General features: G+C 37.8%; 2 protein-coding genes across 2 annotated transcripts; one reads left to right on the top strand and one right to left on the bottom strand.

Annotated features, from left to right (window-relative positions):
• Window positions 1-17,341: 17,341 nt before the first annotated feature.
• Window positions 17,342-19,184, bottom strand: LOC116888358 (testis-expressed protein 13C-1-like). The gene is given in 2 exon segments (XM_032889627.1): window positions 17,342-18,440; window positions 18,442-19,184. Coding segments are annotated over 2 exon segments (1,842 nt in total).
• A 1,342-nt stretch (window positions 19,185-20,526) lies between these two features.
• LOC116888343 (28S ribosomal protein S36, mitochondrial-like) lies at window positions 20,527-20,784 on the top strand. The gene has a single exon (XM_032889614.1). It carries the CDS (start codon window positions 20,527-20,529, stop codon window positions 20,782-20,784), a length of 258 nt encoding a protein of 85 aa, XP_032745505.1.
• Window positions 20,785-21,136: the final 352 nt, after the last annotated feature.

Here is a 21,136-nt window from a genome sequence, read left to right on the forward strand (position 1 = left end):
GTTTTTGTATACATGTAGATCCATGTACATAGATAGCCTTTCAAGGGTCCATTCCTATAGAAAATGTACTTTCCCTTTCCTAGAAGTCATCAATTACAAATTGCTCCTCCTCTAGGGGGTAACTTCATTAATTATCTCTTCCACCCAAGCTCATTTATTTGGTCTGGCTTGTTATCATCCAGGTTTTCTGTATGCCATGATAGTGGCTGTGAGTTCACGCAGGCAACTGCCTTCTTATACTCAGGAAACAGTTTTACTGCATACACACACTTTTCTGGCTCTTGTACTCTTTCTGGTCCCTCCTTCATGAAGATCCCTGAGCCCTGGGAAAGAAGGTTGTTGTATCTTAGTAACATTTATATGACTTTAATATGGCACTATTACCAAGGCAACTTAAAGAAGAAAGATTTTATTTTGGACTTACGTTCAAAAAGATCTTTTGCCATCACAGGGGAACATAGCAACAAACAGGCAGACATGGTAGGAAAACAACAGCTAAGAGCTCACATCTTTATTCATAAACAGAACACAGAGTGTTCTAGGGATGTCAGGAGGATTTTGAAAACTTAAGTCTTTAACCAGCCACATATCTCCAATACCTTCTAATCTTTGCCAAACAGCCATCAACTAGGGGCCAAGTGTTAAGATCCCTAATAGTTACACTGGACATCTCATTCAAACCACCGTATTCCAATCCCTGGCACCAATAGTCTCTTGGCCATATTGTAATACTAAATACACTATCCATCAAACTTCAAAAGTCTCTCATAATATTTCACCATTTCAATACTATGTAAATTTGAAAGTTTATTCTGAGACTCAGGACAATCTATTAATTGTAACTCTCATAATAATAATAATAATAATAGCAATAATAATAGCAATAATAACAATAACACACTTCCAACATATGATGGCACAGTTTATATACTGTCATTTTGGAAGGGTAGAATCTAAGAATAGTGAGGAAATACTGGACCAAACAATACTGAAATCCAGCGTGTGGAATTCTAAATTTTACAGCCTCATGTCTCATGTCAAATGGCTTAATTGCCTCTGCCTTTACATCTTTACTGCCTTCAAGTTATATCTCTCTCTCAGGCTGTTTCTCTGTTAGTGTGCATGCCTCCTTACTGAAATCCCACATCTCTGACTTGTCTAATGTCTTGAGATCTCTAATGCTATCCAAGATTCAGTTTCCCAGCTTAGACAATGGTTTCTCAGAGACTTGCCTTCTCAGGGTCTTCAAGTAGAACTGGTTCTCAACCTATGAGTTAAGATCTTTTCAGGAGTCAAACAACATTTTCACATATGATATCCTGGATATCATACACTTGCATTACAATTCATAACAGTAGCAAAATTAAAGTTATGAAGTAGCAGTGAAAATAATTTTGTGGTTAAGGTCACTGTGTCACAGAATTAGGAAGATTGAAAACCACTGATAAAGAGATTTCCCTGGAATATATTTTCTGGCCTCAGTGGCATTCCTAACCATGGAAGAATATTCCACAGCCCCTTTACTCATGTATGCCTTAGAATTCTAAAACCAGAACCATATGGAAGGTATTGCCAAGTTTAGCTGCCTGCTTGGAATGGATTCTGTCTCCCTTGAATCAAATTAGCAGCAGCTCATTCAATGTTGTATTTTTTGAACAGAAAATTCTTGGACTTATTTTTCTCAAAAGTTGAAAGCTTAGTTAGGCAGAACTTGTTCTGATGGCAATCCTCATTTTATTTTATTTTAAATCAGGCCCGTTTTTAGTTTCTTTATCACTTTCAGCACAAGCCCTGCTCTCAATGTTAAATTTTCTGGTGCACGTTGACTCTTCCAACAATATATTTTGTTTTTCTTTCTACGTCAATTATTTTTTCTTTGTAGGCTTACATAAGTTTGATTACTAATAATCACATTACAATCAATGTTAAGCTGTTTTGAAATATTCTACAAATTATGGCAAAAAGAAACCAGATTTTTTTTGCCAAGGTTTCACAATAATAATCTCTAGCCCAATTGCTGTTAAAGTCCTTTGCCCCATTAAGCCTCTTGAACCATGCCTCCACAGACCATATAGTTCTTAACATGTTTATTAGGGATCCTACTAAGATGACCCTTTAAACTATGATTCTAAATGCTTACATATTTCAACCACATTTGTAGTCCAAAGTTCCAAAACCATCCATTAAAACAAAACAAACAAATAGACAAAAATCATGATCAGGCCTGTTATAGCAAATAGTCCAATTATTGTTACCAACTTCTGTATTAGTTCCTGTTCTATTGCTGTGACAAAACACTATGACCAAGCCAATTTATTGAATGAAAAGAGTATACTGAGAAAGGGAAAAGGCTTTTGAAACCTTAAGTGTGAAACAAGTGCCACACCTATCAACTCATTCTGAACAGCTGCCGACTGGCTACCAAATACTCAAACGACCCAGATTTATGGTGGTGGGGCATCCCTTTTTAAGTCATAGTGTGTAATAATATATATCACATTTACAGTAGCTAGACCCAGTGTCTTGTCCTTAGAATGCTGGCTGATTGTTTGTATCTATGTTAATAGTTATCTATTGAGCAAAGAACCTTTTTCTATGAGTATAAAGGTAAGTACTTAAGATGTTTAATATTATCATTTAACAAAGTACTTAGGTTCACACTCGAGACTTATGACATACCCAGTTACTGGTTCTTGGCCAATCTAACTGTAAAAGGAATGAATTTCACCTTATGGAGCAGGCTTGAAGTTAAAAAAGAAAATGGTTTGTTACTTGCATAACATTTGTGACACTATCATGCCAGTGGAAATGTCTTGCCAGACCAGTCATTCTAGAATTTATGGCTCATAGATGGTTAAAACTCCTAATTACAGTTTCCCCCAATGGTATTCTGTATGTCTCCTTTCTGCACTATGAAAATTACGTAGTAAGAATTAACCTATCAGTTTAGTGCCAGCTTGATTTATTCGTTGCCTATTACTCACCTATGCAATGTGTGCTGAATATTTTATGCCAACCTGACACAAGCTAAATTCATCTGAGAGGAGGGAACCTCAATTAGGAAAATTCCTAAATAAGATTGGGCTGTAGGCAAGCCTCCAGAGCATTTTCTTTGTGATTGATGTGGAAGGACCCAGTCCATTGCAGGCGGGGACATCCATAGCCTATTGGTCTTGGGTTATATAAGAAAGCAAGCTGAGAAAACCAGAGTAATCAAGTCTGTAAGTATCATCCTTCTTGATCTTTGCATTAGCTCCTGCTTCAAGGTTCCCTTCGTGTCTCTGTCTTGACTTACCTCAATAAAGGAGAATGATGTTGCTATGTTAAGCCAAATAAACACTCCCTAAGTTGCTATTTGGCATGATATTTCATGACAGCCATATTGACCCTTACTAGGACACAATATATTCACAAATAGAATCCTATCATGTTCATGAAGGCAAGAAACTGAAATGTCAATAACCTATAATATTAGGAGAATTTATAGGACAAAAAGAGGTACCTAATACCTGGTAGTTTGCTTTCATCTACTTATGTATGTATGTATGTATGTATGTATGTATGTATGTATGGATGGATGGATGGATGGATGTATTTTGTTCACTTAAAATCCAGCTCACTTGGCCCCTCCCAGGTACTCCCTCTCATCGAGTGGTGACATTTGGCTTTTTATTTGGTATTGCACATTGTCTGGGGAAGGCCTTGTTCCTGCAACAGGGTGACTGCATTTAAACCTTTTTCATATATACGTATATTTCAAAAAGCTTCTACACTAGTGAGTTTTCATATAGCTTTTCCAAAAGTCTTAAGAATATTTATTGCTATTCCAGAGTGCCTGAGTTTAGTTCCCAGTAGCCACCAAGGTAGTTCACAACCACCTCTATCCCCTTCCTCAGAGAATTTGATGTACTTTTCTAATCTATGCTGGTACCTGCACTCATATTTTTATGATGCAAACACATATATACATATAGTTTAACTTTTAAACAAAGATTTTTGTATTTTTTTTCATTCCCATACTCCTTCCTCTACTCAGCTGTCCTATATCCCTTTTAACACTTCCTGTTTCATTATTCCCCATTCTTCCTTCTTATCACCAATGTTCTATGCCAAACCTTTTGACTTCTCATGGCCCTTCATTACCTTTCTGACTTACGTTGTTACTCAAATTTTAATACACATCTAAAGATTTAAAATTATCACCTACCAGTGGAAGAGAATACACTGTCCTTGGGCATTACCTTACTGTGTATAACTATTTCTAGTTCTATTCATAGGATAAAATTTGATAATTAAATTTTTCTTTAACATATATCAGAATCCTATTATGTACATATACCACAATTTCATTGTCTACTCATAAATTGAGGAAATTAAAGAATATTTCTATCCCTTGGCTACAGTGAATAGAGCAGAGATAAACAGAGATGAGCACATATCCCAACAAGAGAGTGTAGAATTATTTGAGTATATTTTCAAAAACAGTATAGCTGGATTATGTAGTAGATCTCTTTCTAGCATTTTGAGGATACCAACACCAGTTTTTTCCCATAAAAGGTGGCTAAGTATTTCTATTTCTCCACACTTACATTACTGTTTGCAGTCGTTCAAAAAAACTTAGACATTCTGATTTGGGTAAAATAAAACCTCAAAGTAGTTTAATTCACCTGTCTCTAAGAGCTAAGAATGTTGAACATTGAAAAATATATTTTTCAGTCATTTGGATTTCTCCTGAGAATTCTTTACTTAATTCTATGTTTCAATGTTGAGCTTGACTGTTTATGTCCTTGATGCTTAGGTCTTTTTGATTCTATGAATATCCTAGATACAAAGTTCTGTTCTATAACTGGTAGAGAAATTTACCTATTTTGTAGGCTGCCTCTTTCCTTGAATGATGGTATTCTTTACTTTATAGAACCTTTTTAATTTCATGTAGACCCATTTGTCATAGAACTATACTACTGTTATTTTGTTCAGGAAAACCTTTCCTGGCCTTATAAGTTATACTGTGAAGTTGTTTTATAGGCTCAAACACATTTTCCTCCTCAATGATTGCTTTTTAAAAATATTGTATTTTTAAAGCTAATTTTGCCTTCACACACACACAGACACACAAAAACAGCTGAGTATACAGTAAACACAAAATTTCCATGTATATGCAGAAATAAGGAAAGCAAGAAAATCTTATGTGAAGGATGAAGATTTCAAAAATATTGGAATATGAATATGTCAAAGTAAGTTATGTTAATAGCCTGTTAGTCTTAGAGGATATAGATCATCTGTAGCTAAAGCACGTCACATGAGTCATGTTGATTTTATAGAATCCGGCATTCTGTTACTTTATTAATCCTCCTTTTTAAGTTCCTTACAAAATGTTCCACAAGAAATAACACTGATGACCAGACAACAGCACTTTGTAAGTGTCTCTCCCATTAATCAGCATGCTTGAATCCAAGAAGCTATTATTTTAGCCACATTTAAATCCTGATTGCATTTTATTCTGCCTTGGCAAGGTTCACAATGTGATCTTCATTAGAATGTATTTTAAGCTTTCACATGCTGGCACGGCCATTATTTGTATCCTGTACTGTGAGCAGTAAATCATGTGGAAGATGGCTAGATATAGAGTTTCTAGATCCAAAATTCCCTCCCTTTTGTTTTATTTTGTTCCTTGGTATTTCTCAAGGACTGAAAGGAAATTTATGATACAACTACATTTGAAAAATAAACAGATTGCCATGAGATTCACATAACCACCTATCACTTTCAAGTACACTTAATGATATCGTCCTAGCTCCTCTGATACTTTTACTGAGATGAGGCAATATAAAGTAGATTGGGTAGGTAGAACTTGGTAAATGTCAGAGGTAAATCTTGAGAACACTAAAATAATTTATTATTGTGTCATATCTTTAGAAATTTCTCGCATTTGGTCATAAAATGGTCTTGATTGCTTGTACTTAATACCTGTGCCTCAGTATTGTGAAGCTCCATTAAAGTATTCATTTTAAATTTTCCTTCCCAGTAACAAAAATTATTGCTTGGCAACAAAACATGGCTACTATTGCATGGCCCCTTCTCTTCTGCTTGCCAGACAGGGAGTATGACATATTTTATCATGTCACAGAACATCAAAAACCATATGATTCTAAATGAGACATGGCTTGAATTCTAGCATCCCAACTATAGGCTTATGGCCTTATGCAGTGATTTTCAGTAGGCATTAATCTGTTTCTTTCATAATCCTTGGAGTATATGGAAATATCTGAGATAATTTGGATTACAATGGCAAGGGGTCACCAGTATTTCTACAGAGATGAGTCAGAATTATGGTATGACATACAGATAGTATAGTGCCAGTGTCCCCCAGCATTGGAATTTCCAAAGATGGGATCAACAGCTTTGACAAAGCTTTCAGTAGATTCCTGGAGTGTGTGTTATCAGTCAAGATATTGGTCCAAATTATCTATAGGGGAAGATCTGGCTATGTTTGAAAACTTCAGAGTAATACCCTCAAATTCTTTGCCCAATGTATTAATAGTTATAAAGAGGATGAATTATTCTATACGATGTTCTATAAGGTGAAGAATACAGGCCATACCGTTTTGGCTGGGTTTTGTGTGCATTTTTTTAATTTATGGTTATAGTATTTCTTTTAATTTATGGCTATACTAAGGGACCCGATGGGCCCTTGTACCAGCAGCTCCCAGATGTCTTAGGTGAGGTTCAATCAGGACCTCGTCTCTCTTGAAAAATGTATAGAGCAATAAAGAAGCATGGGCCACAAAGGGCAGAGGATCCTTGAAAGAGGGCAGTGTAACCCTGCCTTCCCAATGTCTGGTAATTCTGAGCTTCTTTAACAAAGAAAATTAGTGAACGTAGGCAGATTGCTCCAATCCTCATACCTTTTGAAAATAATTTTAAAAGTTTGTAAAATACTCTGCCCTATAGAGGCATACTAATAAAGACTGCATGATACTGATACAAAGGCAGAGATATGCAACAATGGAATAAAAAGAAAAAGATCTAAAATAAAGTCCATGCAGGTATAATTAGCTAATTTTTAATCAAAGGTGTCAGAAGAAAATTTTAAAGAAATGCAAATGTCCAGCAAACATAAAATTTAAGTGCTCAATATCATTATTCATGAGGAAAATATAAATTCAAAACTACAGTGAGATATCATTTATTCCAGTTACAATGCCCATTATAAACTTTTTTTTTTTTCGGAGCTGGGGACCGAACCCAGGGCCTTGCGCTTCCTAGGCAAGAGCTCTACCACTGAGCTAAATCCCCAACCCATTATAAACTTTTAAAATAACACATGATGACAAGATTGAAATTAAGACGAAAACCTGTACAATGTTGGTTGCTGGTATTAGGAACTGGCTTTCACCTCCAAAACCAGTGGTGACATCACTCACAGATGACAGGAACCTGCTTCTGTTGCCATGGCGATGGCCATACATTCCTAGCATACTTTTGGTTTAGTGCCCACCTTTACATGGGAGTGGTTAAATCACAGTTTAAATAAAAGGTAGACCCTTCCTACCCCTCTCCTCTTTTCTCCTTTTTCTCTCTCTCTCTCTCCTCTCTGCTCTCTTCCTTTGCCTCTGTCACCCCTTGAGACTGTATTGTCCTGGTGTGGTCTGTCCAGACCTGAGCCAGGATTCTATCAAAACATTGGTTTGGTTATTACAAAGAACTGTAAGAAGTTTCTTTCAACTCTAAACTAAAACTAAAACTACAACACAATACCCTTAAATAATCTCTGGCATCTGCTCAAAGGAAATTAAAACTGAATAGCAAAGATACATAAATGTTCATATTAAGTATTATGTGACATGAAAAAAAGACCATATGACCATCAGCAGAAGATCAGATGATACATACGAGGTATACATATATAATGGTTGGTATTTAGCCATAAAGAAAAATGAAAATCCTATCACTGTCTTACCCCCCATTCCATTCATCATCAAAGGTAATCTTGGCCAACTGAGTCTTCATCAGTCACATATATATTACTTTCATGCTGACTATTCTGTCCCCTAGCTCCCTCTACTTTAAATACACATTGTACAGACATTAGATCAACTGATTAGGCATAGTAATATCCTTAATTAAAAATGGTTGAGTTGCAATCTTAATTCTATCTAAAACAACTCATTTTGCCATCTAACAACAAATCTATATGTCTATGCATTAGAATCTAAATATTTTCAAGGACAATTTCTATAGCTACCATATCTAGTAACCATGTAAATAGTGTGGAAAGGGTATATTCACTCAGATTCAGATGAGTTACCACCAGTAAATAAAAAATTTATATTTTTAAAGATTTATTTCAATTATTTTTATTCTGTATATGGGGGGGGTAGATGTAGGTATATGTGAATGTAAGCTTCCAAGGAGACCAGAGGTATTAGAGCCATTGAAGCTGGAGTAACAAACAACTGTGAGCTACACAATTATGGGTATTTGGATCCTTTGCCAGAACCATATGTACTTATCCACAAAGTCATCTCTACAGCCTCCAACATAACAAAGTTCATGTAGTTTTGTGAAAACATCAAGCAGAGAAAAATCCATCTAAAACCCATATTCAAAAGCTTTCTGAGCCATAAAATTATGGTGAAATTAATCATTTTATCTTCTAACCAAAAAATTATAGACAATTTGGTACATATACAGATAACTATTACATTGCTTTTAAAGTATTGTCTTTGAATTATTTTCCCAAGGTTTTTTTGTCAGTTTAATGAAAAATGGACACCCATTGATTTAAAATTGTGCAAAATTACAGATTAATATTAAAATTATCCAAACTAATCTCTGTAAATGAATTTTTGATAGCTTTTATAGTGACAACCTCTAATGGGCTACACTGATAGTACTCACAGGCTACACTCCTTCTACAATTAAAAAAATCTCATTTTTTAATTTTAAACTGATCCTAAAATATGAATACATATACAAATAATCATCAGAAAAAAATATGGTAGTATACGATAGTATAGCTACACCATAATGACTATAATTATATAGAAATTACAGATATTGAACTGAAATTATAGTCACTAGACTCAGATTTATGTGTTGTGAATTATATTTATATATCTTAGAAATTATAGATTATTTCTATACATATATAATATTATATAATAGAAACATACAGTAGCAAGAGATGAAATTACTATAATAAAGTAAAAGTTGATTTACTGCTTAATTATATATATTCAAAGAGATAGTATATATTATATATTAATTGATCTACAGCTCCATCATTTAATTGTTTAAACTGTAGAGATAGTGAGTAAAACTAATTTCACCGGATAAAATGAAATTTAAGATTATGAAAACTATAAGCCTATCAACCAAATGATTAGTTTTATACAAAACATAAGTATTAACAGCATTTTTATTCACTGGTAAGGAATTTTAAATACGTCTCAGATGTACTTTCAGACCTTTCATGATTGTATATGGTTTTGCTTCAGAGCATCCTCCTGTCGGCTTACAATAGACATTCACCTTGTCTTGATGAGAATTCAGGGCTGTTTCACCAAGCCGTCCTGTGGGCCAGCAGTGAGTAAGCCCAAACTCAAATTTGTAATAAAGAGACCCTAATGTAATTACATCAGAAATGACCCCTTTCTGTTTTTGGGGGGTTCAAGAATGCTTCATGGCACAACAAGACAACTAAAAGAAGACCAAAGGAGTGGAAATTGGAAAGGAAGAAGTTGAAGTACTGTTATTCATAGAAGTTATGATACTATACATAAGTGATCTCAAAAACTTTACCAGAGAACTCTTGGTGCTAATACACACTTTCAGCAAAGTGGCTAGATAGAAAATTAACTCAAAAAGAAAAGGAGAATAAACAGTAGCTCACCTTTCTACAATAGATAAAGTAGCCAAGAAAGAAAATAGGGAAACAGCCTTCACAATAACTACAAATAATATAAAATATCTTGGTGTAACTCTAACCAAGCAAGTTAAAAACCTGTATGAGAAGAACATCAAGTCTCTGAGAAAAGAAATTGAGGAAGATATCAGAAGATGCTCAAGGATCCATAGGATTACCATAATAAAAATATCCATCTTACTAAAAGTAGTTATCAGATTCAATCAATTTCCATCAAAAATCCAACACAATTCTTTACAGATCTTGAAAGAACAATACTCAATATAATAGGGTAAAAAACAGTACAGGTAAAATAATCTCGTACAATAAAAGAACTTCCAGGGTTATCATAATCTCTGACTTCAAGCTGTACTACAGATCAATAATAATAAAAACCACTTGGTATGGGCATAAAAACAGAAGACCCAGAAGTGAACCAACATAGGCATGGACACTTGATTTTTGACAAAGAAGGCAAAACCCACACAATGGAAAAAAGAGAGAATATTAACAAGTAGTTCTGTACTAACTGGATGTTGGCATAGAAAATAATACAAATAGATCCACATTTATCAACCTGAGTAAAACTCCAGTCCACATTGATCAAAGACCTCAACATAAAACCAGAATACACTAAATCTAATATAACCAAAGCATACATACACATGGAGGTACCAAGGCCCAGTCATATAAGGTAGCAGAGAGCCGGCCTTGCTGACCAGCTGAGAGAAGTCCTAAGTCCTATGAAAAATCAATGCCTATAAGGTAGGAAAGCCAGGTGGGAAAAAGGAAGGATGGGTGGGTGAGTGGTAGGAGGACTGCCTTCATAGAAGCAGGGGGAATGGGTATGGAATAGGGGGCTTCCCGAGAGAAAACCTGGAAATGGGATAAGATTTGAAATGTAAATAAATAAAATATCCAATTAAAACAAAAGAAAAAAAAGGTGTAGAATAGCCTAAATTCATTGGCACAAAAGACGATTTCCTGTGTAGAACACCAACAGTTAGGCAATAATATCAACAATTAAACAATGGGACCTCATTCAACTGAAAAGCTTCTGTGAGGTCAAGGACACTATCAATAGGACAAAATACCAGCCTACAGATTAAGAAAAGATTTTCATGAACTCCACATCTGACAAAGCACTCATATCTAAAATGTATAAAGAACTCAAGAAACTAGACATCAATAAACCAACAATACAATTTAAAATGGGTAAATAGAGAATTCTTTATTTTTTACCTTTTTAAAAATATGTATGTATGTATGTATGTATGTATGTATGTATGTATTTCACATATGAGTATCTGTACATCAGATCACATTACAGATGGTTATAAGCCATCATGTGGTTGTTGGGAATTGAACTTAGAACCTCTTGAAGAACAGCCAGTACTCTTAACCACTGAGCCATCTCACCAACCCACAATTTGTCCTATCTACAAGATGCACAGGAATAAAGATGGAGCAGATATTAAGGAGACAGCCCAACAATGACTAACCAAACTTGAGCCCAATCCCATTGGAGACAGCAAACACCTGACACTACTAATGATATGCTTGCAGACAGGAAGCTAGAGCAACTGTCTTTTGAGAGGCCTCATTCAACAGCAGATGGAAACAGATACAGAGACCCACAGCCAAATATCAGACAGAGGTCAGGGAGGAATAGAGGATAAAAGTGAGTGAACATGGGGAAAGAGGTCAAGAACACCACAGGAAGACCTACAAAGTCAACTAACCTGGGCCCATGTGGCCTCAAAGGGACTGAACTACCAACTAATGAACATGCAGGTGCTGTACCTTGGCCACCCACACATTTGTAGCAGATGTCCAGCTTGGTGTTCATAGGGGTCCTCTAATTCAGGGACTATCTCTAACTCTAAACCTGCCATCAGATCCCATTCCCCTACCTAGATGGCCTGGTTGGGCCTCAGTGGGAGAGGAGGTTACTTTTCCTAGATGTTCCAAGGTGGGGTGGTACCCATGAAGGACTTCCCCTTCTATGAGAAGAAAAGGAGGGTTTAATGGGGGAAGGAATTTGCGGGACAGGAGGAGAGGAAGAAGAAGTGTCCATGATTGGGATGTAATATAAATTTTAAAAATGAATTGTGGAAAATTTTAATTAATTAATATAAAAGGAGATTTTTCTGCATAGTAATCTCTCATGGCCATAAAGCATTTAAATAAATAATCACCATCTTTAGTTATCAGGGAAATGCAAATCAAAATGACTATGAGATTCTTACACCAATCACAATGACTAAGATAAAAAAACTCAAGAGACAGCATATGCTGGCAAGGATATGGAGCAAGGGGAACATTCCTCTATTGCTGGTGGGAATACAAGCTTGTAAGACACTTTGGAGATCAATGTGGCAGTTTTTCACATAACTTGGAATAGTTCTACCTAAAGACCCAGTAATACCACTCTTGGCATATATCCACCATATGACAAGGACACTTGATCCATTATGTTCATAGCAGCTTTATATAATAGCCAGAAGTTGGAAACAACCTAGATGTTTCTCAGTGGAAGAATAGACTTTTAAAAATGTTGTTCATTTACACAATGGAACATTACTAAGTTATTTAAAACAAAGACATCAAGAAATTAGCAGACAAATGGATAGAAGTACAAAATATCTTACATGAGGTAATCCAGACCCAGAAAGAAAAACATGGTATGTACTCACTTATAAGTGGATATTAGCCATAAAATACAGGATAACCATGCTACAGTCACCAGAACTAAAGAAACTAAGTAAAAGGGAAGCCTCAAGGAAGGATTTTTGAATCTCACGGAATAGGGGAAATAGACATTGGGGGTTGATAGAGGTAGAGGGCTAGGTGGGAGAAGGGGTGGAGAGGAGAGCAGGAGGGATCTATTGAATCAAGAATGGAGTGAGAGATTAATGGGAGAGAGAGTTAAGATCAATTGGGTGAGGGCATCTCTGGAATGATCTAGAAACTTAAGACAACGTAAACTCCCAGGAATCAATAAGGGTGACCCTAGCTAAGGTTTCTAGCAATGGGGAATATAGAATCTAAAAAGGCCATATCCAGAAAATAGGGAAAAAATACTTCCAATGGAGGGATTGTGACACCATCCCACCCACAAAACCTTCAACCCACAATTTGTCCTGCCTATGAAAGGTGCAGGCATTATAATAGAGCAGAAATTGAGGGAAAGGCTAGACAATTCGAAACCCATGCCGTGAGATACAGCCCACCTCTGACACTTTTAATAATATTCTGCTATATTTGCAGACAGGTGCTTAGCATAACTGCGATCTGAGAGGCTTCACATAGCAACTGATGGAAACAAATGCAGAGACCCATAGCCAAACATTAGGTAGGCTTGGGGCATCTTTTGAAAGGGGAAGACAAGGGTTGAAGGACCACGAGAGGTCAAGGATACCACAGGAAAACCTACAGAATCAACTAACCTGGGTTAATAGGGACTCACAAAGTCTAAACAACCAAGCAGAGAGCATGCATGAGACAGACCTAGGGTCCCTGCACAAATGTAAGAGTTGTACATCTTGGTATTCATGTGGAGCTTCTATCAGAAGGAGCAGGAGCTGTCTCTGACTCTTTTGCCTGTCTATTGTCTCTTTGCCCTAATTGGGCTGCCTTATCTAGGCACAATAAGAGAAGATTCATCTAGTACTATTGAAACTTGATATACCAAGGTTGGTTGATATCCATGTGAGGCCTCCTCTTTTCTGAGGAGAAAGGGATGACAAGAGGATGGGGGAGGGGTAGGAAGAGGGAGGAACGTGGTAGATAATAAGGAGAAACTGATAATGGGATATAAACTTAATTAACTTTATTTTTATTAATAATTGTCTTAGCTAGGGTTTTACTGCTATGAACAGACACCATGACCAATGCAACTCTTGTAAAGACAACATTGAATTGGGGCTGGATTACAGGTTCAGAGGTTCTCTCCAGTGTCACCACGGTGGGAACATAGCAGCATCTAGGCAGACATAGTTCTGGAGTAGCTGAGAGTTCTACATCCTCATCTAAAGGCTGCTAGCAGAATACTGACTTCCAGACAGCTAGGACTAGGTTATTAAAGCCCATGCCCACGATGACACACCTACACCAACAAGGCTACACCAAAGGGTTTCATCTTCTATTAGTGCCACTCCCTGGGCTAAATATATACAGTCTATCATAATAATTAATTACTTTTATTAATCTTTCCATTCATGTACATCTCGAATGATATCCCACTTCCTGGTTATGCCTCCAAAAGCCACCATCTCACAATCTCCCTCTCCTCCCTCCCCTTTGCCTTTATGAGGGTGCCCCCCACCCAACCTTTCCAACCCCCAAAAGAATAAGAGAAAGCATGTGTTTAGACTGATCAAGCAAAAAAATGTATCCTGATGGAAAGATACTACCTACTAAAGAGAGAGCCTAAAGTGATAATGCATTGGTCCTTGATTTCCTCTTCCTTGAAAGTAACTTCATGAATAAATGTTTCCCTGAGATCAGAGCAAAGAAGCTGATGCAACCACACCCTTGTGAGTCAGACCCCGTTCTAACTTAGGAGCAGATCATGACAAAGCTGTCTGTTACTAGTTTCGTGGCTTGAAAGATGTAGGATAAAATGAGTCATGGAAACTTGTCTAATGGTTTCAGACATCTGTTGAGGCTAGGCAACAAGCGGTAGGTCAGGGATAGGACTGTATGAAGTACTATATGTTAGGGGTTCGAGAACCAAGGCTAATCTACTGCAAAAAAGCTTCACAAAAGAAGTAGAGTTGGCCAAAGAAAGAAGTTAAATATATCATAAGCTATGGCATGAGTTACAGGGGCGGTGCTACTGAAGTTCTTTGCAACACAGATGATTCTACCAGCACTCTGGGGTGCCCTCTACATACAAGTACAGGATTTTGTGTTTCTCATGATGTGAGTTGGTCTTAATATCGTCCAATATTTCTTTGTTCTGGACCTATTCTCTTCCTTTGGAATAATAAAATTATTTTTGTAACTATATATTGGATCTTGCAACTTGTTTTGGTAGTTATGGTGGTTCACAGTTGGGAGATTGTCCAAGACTCAGACGCTTCTCTATACGTTTAATAGTGTTGGAACTGTTAAAGACTATGGGGACTTTTCATGCTGAAGTGAATATATTTTGTATTATGATATGACAATGAGACTCTGGAGACAAAGTGTATAATGTTATGTCTTAAAGGTGATTATTTTTGTGTATCAAGTGGACAGGGGGTAGATTTGTGGTGATTAATCTCCAGTAGATAACATGCTAATACCTACAAATCATGTAGGAATTGGGGCTCTGGGTATGAGTGCATAATATTGTTATGATTATATTATTTATAGTGCTAAGAAGAGGCAAATGTGGGTAGTACCATTTCATAAACTGTGGTTTCAGACTGAACAACATGAACAAAAGTGAGAAAAACAGCTCAATGTGAGCAGTGACATATGAAAGACATGAGGTCATTGTGCTCAGGGACAGTACTAGGGAAACCAGGAATGTTACAGATACATTCTTTTCGATTCAATAGAAGGGATTTGTACTTGTTTCTACCCTGAAAGCTGAGAATGGATGTAATTACGAATTTGGTGTTCTTTGCTCTATGTATGGTCCGGCTACACCAGAACCTCCCAGGACAACAATGCTTCTCACAGACTCTTCCCAGACCTTGAGCAATAAGAAATATCAGGGAAAATAGTTGTCGATTGTTCTCTTGTACCATTCACAACTCCTCTGATTCTTAGCACCAAGAAAGAAGAGGGACTGTCCAATAGTGAATAACATCAAAACTAGGCAATCATGCATACTATTTAATAGTAGATAGCATCAGGGAGAAAATTGCAAAAGTAGATCTTGTTAATCTTTGTGTAATCTTTCAGGGAAATCACGCATACCATTAGTTTAGATTCAGAGAGCTATAAACTCCCACAGTCAACTTCATCATGATTTTAAATTGCCCTGTAATCTCTGTCTTGTGGGAGCTAAGAACCTGCAGATTGGTCCCAGTAAGAATAGTTTCTCCATGCACTAGTTCTATTTTTCATTCAATTAGTTCAGACCAGAGAAGCACCATTCATGTATAGCACTATGATGGTTCTGCTGTTGCTTTCCATTCACTATTAATAGGAAAGGACCTTAGAATATGGGCAGTTTGGTAATGAGGCCAGATTAAATACCTAAGTACTTTGTTCAGGATAACTCAGGCAGGAGGGTGAGTGAGTAGCCAGGAAAATATCTGTAACACAAGACAGGGGAAATAGTAGAAGGTTCAGAAAAGCCTTGCCTCCATTTTCATGACTCTACTTTTCTGATCTTGTCCCTGATCATTTGCCCTGTTTTGGGACCAAGAAGAGGAACAGTTTGAGTGTATCGGTCTTTCATTAAAGTCTTTAATTTTGACTCTAAATATGACTACAAATATGGATCTGCACTGTATTTCTATCCAGAAAATAGATGGCAGCTTATTTTTTCCAAATTATTCTCTCACATGCAATCTAGCTAGCTCATCCAAAATCACCATGTGAGCACAAGAAAATACCATAAAGCTCCATCTCCTAGCAAACATTAAACAATAGCAAGTGTTTCATGAACTGCATCTCTGCATGCCTTTCCAAGTTAATTCATTGTCCCAGAAAAAATTATTTCACTATCCAGGCTCTAGCCCCAATAATTACCAAAGACTATCCTCTTTCCCAATTGACCATGCTTCTTGTCTCAAGTCAATGTGAATCACACTGATGAGGTTCCATTAAAATCAAGGTTTTGTTTTTTAGCTCTTAGGGATTATTTTAATGGTGTATGTGAAGCTTCTTCAGCAACACTTATGGCAGGGTTTAGACACATAAATAAGACATCCCGATTAAACAGAATACAAAGAAGAAGCAAACACAAACACCAATCTTTTCAGAAATGTGGTGTTACAAATGCAACATTGATTTTATTGTAAAATCGTATGGCTGCTACTGGTCAAGTGTATGCTTTTAAGAAAATGAAATTAAGAAGAAAAGAGTGAAGAATGTTTTTTAGAGGATTCATGAGAAGTTTCTCGGAGATGTCATAGAATCAGGAACAGCCATACCAACGCCACCATCTGCAAAATAGTGATAAAATTATTAGTTACAATTTAAGAACTTGATGTGACATTCCAAAATATTTCTTATTGCTTCAAATACGTTAATAAAATAAGAATATAAGTATGGGTACATTTGCATGTATATGTGCCTTCCCATAATGAATGAGTAAAAGTAGTTAAATTGGAAAGTAGGATAAGGAATTTTCATCTTTCTCTATACTTTTATGCATTTAATTTTGCTTTAAAGTTACAATTGGATCAGAAGACGGATGGGTGGATCTTAAAAAGTTGGTTTTCCCTTTGGAGTGTGTCTATTACCTACCTTCCTGAAATAATGAGTTTGTTACGGATCAACATCTTTTCTTTCGAGTTGAGCACTTGCTTTTGCACATTTATAGCAACCCTTGCATGAGCGATTCACAGCTTTGCATGATGAACAGACAGAATTCACTGAAGAACGGTGTGAGAGGGGTTTTTCATGTTGCTTGGAGTCAGAGGATTTTGTCCCTTGAGGTTGCTTGGATTCTAAAGCTTTTATCTCCTGAGGTGGCTTGACCTTTTGCTTTGGAGCCAGTTGGTTTTTAGGGCCTTTATTCGTAAAATAACTTTTACATTTTCCCGGGTGGTTTGCTTGGACCTTGTTTGGCTCTTCCTTCTGGCTCTGGCTCCTGATAGTCCCCTGTGGCACTGTCTGAGTTTTCTTCTCATTAGGACTCCCACCAGTAGCCAGGCGTGTCATCTGCTGAAAAGTGTCTTCTTTCTGGACATTTCTGATTCCTTCTCCCAGGTTAGCCACCCTCTGGTGTGTCTTTGTATCGTCTTTCTTGTTGCAGCTAACTTTGTTTCCCAGGTCAGGCTTCCTCAAGAGAATCCCTGGATATTTTTTCAGGGAAGGTGTGGTTTTGTTCCCTGAGGTATCTGTCTCCTTGGAAATTGTCACAGAAACACTTTTGTTGTTGTGGCAGATGCTCTCTTTCGAGTCAGCCACCTTCTGGGAAGTTCCTAGACATTTCTTCTGGGTGGAGCTGCTTTTTTTCCCCTGTGCAGCTATCCCCTGGGGCATTACTGATTCTTCCTTTGTGCTGGGATTACTGTTGACCTCCACTGCAGGTGTTTTCTGGTGTATCACTAGATTTTTCTTCTCAGTGGCTGCCATCATCTGGGGTTTGGCGTTATTTTCCTTGTGGCTGTTCTTGCTGCTGTCCCCATGGAGAGATGTTCCTTGAGATTTCTCTGGATCTTCCTCTTCACTGTGGCTTACGTTGTCTGTCAGGTGACTTAGATCCTGGAGGACCTCAGAACATTCATTCTCCCTATGGCAGATTTGATCCCAAGTGGGAGCTATTGTTTCCTGGGAACCCAATGTAACCCACAAGCCAGCTGGGTAGATTCCTGAAGGAGGTATGTGAGGTAAAGCTGGGCCATGGCTGCTGCTGTTGCTCTGTGTCCATTAGCACCTAACATGGTACAGGTGTTGAATATGGGACTCCTAAGGAGAATGGTGCATTGAGTGGTAGTGGATGCAGCACAGGCATTCGAAGAAAGGGATGCACTGCTTGGACCCAAGAACTTGGAAGTCCAGGTACGCAAGACAAGATTGTCATCTGAGCCTGCAAATGGGACCTATTCTGGGATTCTCTAAATACCAGCTCTTCCAGTTCTTCTTCCTCAAGCGACCACAGTGATGTTCTACGGTGCTCCATTGTAGGTTCAGGTACAACAGCCATCGCAGATCTCTCTGCTTGGAGCAGCCTCCCACGAAGTATTTCCCGCTCATCCATTGCCTCCTGGAGCGCAACCTGTGTAGACAGAAGTTGAGCGGCTGCCTGGTCCCTCTCTTCTCGCAACCTCTGTAGTTCAGAGACCAGAGTCCAGGAAGCTGACTCATGCTCTCCCACCTGGTCCTGCAGCCTCCAAACTCGACGTGCCTGCTGTTCACGCTGCCTGGCAGCCACTCTCACGCTCAAAGCCAAAGCGCTCCAGGTACAAGCCCTCTTGAAGCAGCGTGGCACTTTGGGGTCGACAAGGATGGTTTGGAGCTGATCTTCTATCTCATTCCAAGACTGAGAGTGAAAGGTCATATAGAATTCAGGACCTCCTCCATTCACAAGGACTTCATTATTAATGAATCTGATTACTTCAGTATGGCGGAAGCCACTACTCTGGTCCCCAAATTCGACTGCCATGGCTGTTGCAGCTTAGCCAAATAACATTCTCATGAACCGCCACTATGGTCACTGAAAAAGGTACCATACATGTGACCAAATTGTTACCCCCTTGCCTCCAGACTCAGTCCTACTTTAGCCTTTGTCCAATACTCATTTCCTATGTGACTCCTCCTCCTCTCCTTCCTTCCTTCCTTCCGACAAAAGCCAAGCTGATCTTCTGACCAAGCCCGCCGTACTCAACTGTAACTGAAGCTTAGTGAAGGAATACGTCACAAAGGGAGAAAAAGTTGAGTCATGTTGCAAGGCATTCTGGGAACAACCATATTTATCCTTATACTGCCAACAAGAAGTACAGGCAGGGTAGATATTGTGGGAATTTCAGTGAGCACAGAAACAGATACGTATGCAGAAGAAGGTCTCTCTGGAGACTATAAGCTAGTGCATAACTCCCAGGAACTAAACCACCAACCAACGAATACACATGGAGGGACTCATGGCTCCAGCCGCAAATGTAGCACAGGATGGCCTTGTCCAATGGAAAGAGAGCCCTTGATCCTGTGAAGGCTCAGTGCTACAGTGTAGGGAATTAGGGGCAGAGAGGCAGGAGAGAGTGGGTGGGTGTGTAAGGGAGCACCCTCATAGAAGGGGGATGGGATAGGGGTTCCAGAGGGAAACCTGGAAAAGGATAACAGTTGAAATGCAAATAAAGAAAATGTCAATAAAAAAATGAAGTCTTTAACAACATCCCTGTTGCTGAAAATCAAGGTAGAATTTCTAGGATGGGAAAAGGGTACAAGCAAGAGATAATGGGTTAGAGTTATAGCAAGGTAAAGCAAAATGGGGTTTCGTGTCTTCTAATTCAGCAGGTGCAGGGGTATATTGTCAGAGACCTAAAACAGAAAGCTGAGTTTGCAAAGCTGGCATCAAGAAGACTAGAAAATGGAGTTCTCAGTAGGAGTAGTATATATATATATATATATATATATATATATATATATATATATATATATAGAGAGAGAGAGAGAGAGAGAGAGAGAGAGAGAGAGAGAGAGATTTTGGGGACATTACAAATTTCAAATGAAAGTTTGAAAGTTAAAGGGAACGGTGATGAGCAATACCATTTCATTGGCTGAGTAGGTGAGGAGGAAGAAGAAGCCAGGAGGTCTTCTAGGAAGACTAAAAGATAGGATCCCACAACAAAGGTGCATATCCTCAACCCATGAAAAGGGAAAAGAAAATTTCAGAACTTCACTCTCCAAACTAAAATTCTGTGATGGAATATTTGCAGCTGAAGTGAAGAATATTGGATGTCAAGAGTTTCTGAGACTCCCCAAAATTTTGTGACTTATCAGGAGTCACAATGGGCAGCAGGACAGCTTCTGCCAGTAGGGTCATGAAGCCACATGTTCCTTTAATAAGGTTCCCTAACAAAAGAGTCAATCCTCAAAAGCTTTGGTATCTGCTGTGCTATCTACCCTCTCACTATTCTGAAATTTCACAGCATTCTAAAGGAAGTGTGTCACCAGAATTGCTGATGTATCACAGGCCACCAGACACTGCAGAAATAATAAAAGAATTACCTCAGAAATACAGAAGGAATCTTATCTCTCAAGATTAAATAGAATTTATCCAGCATGGAGGTCCAGAGTGATTACTATGGTTGTTGTTTGTCACCAGACAGAAGGATTATATTCATGATAAAGGACTTTCAAAACGTCAAATGAGCACTCATATAATAAACAACCATAATAAACATTCTTTAAGCAAAATAAAGTATAGAACCTCCAGGTAGTCACTTGTATCTCCTACTTTATGTATCTTGGTCAGCTGCCCCACAAGCTGACCTGTACAAGTTTACATTTTTAATGCTGAAAAGAAGTTTCTGAGTCTTTCTGTCAGCAACCATAAGCTTCAGGAAAAAATGTTTTTTTTTCTTTTTTTTCCCCATTTTTGTGTAAGAGGATAGAGAC

This window comes from Rattus rattus, chromosome X (assembly GCF_011064425.1).
Source record: "Rattus rattus isolate New Zealand chromosome X, Rrattus_CSIRO_v1, whole genome shotgun sequence".
NCBI lineage: Eukaryota > Metazoa > Chordata > Mammalia > Rodentia > Muridae > Rattus > Rattus rattus.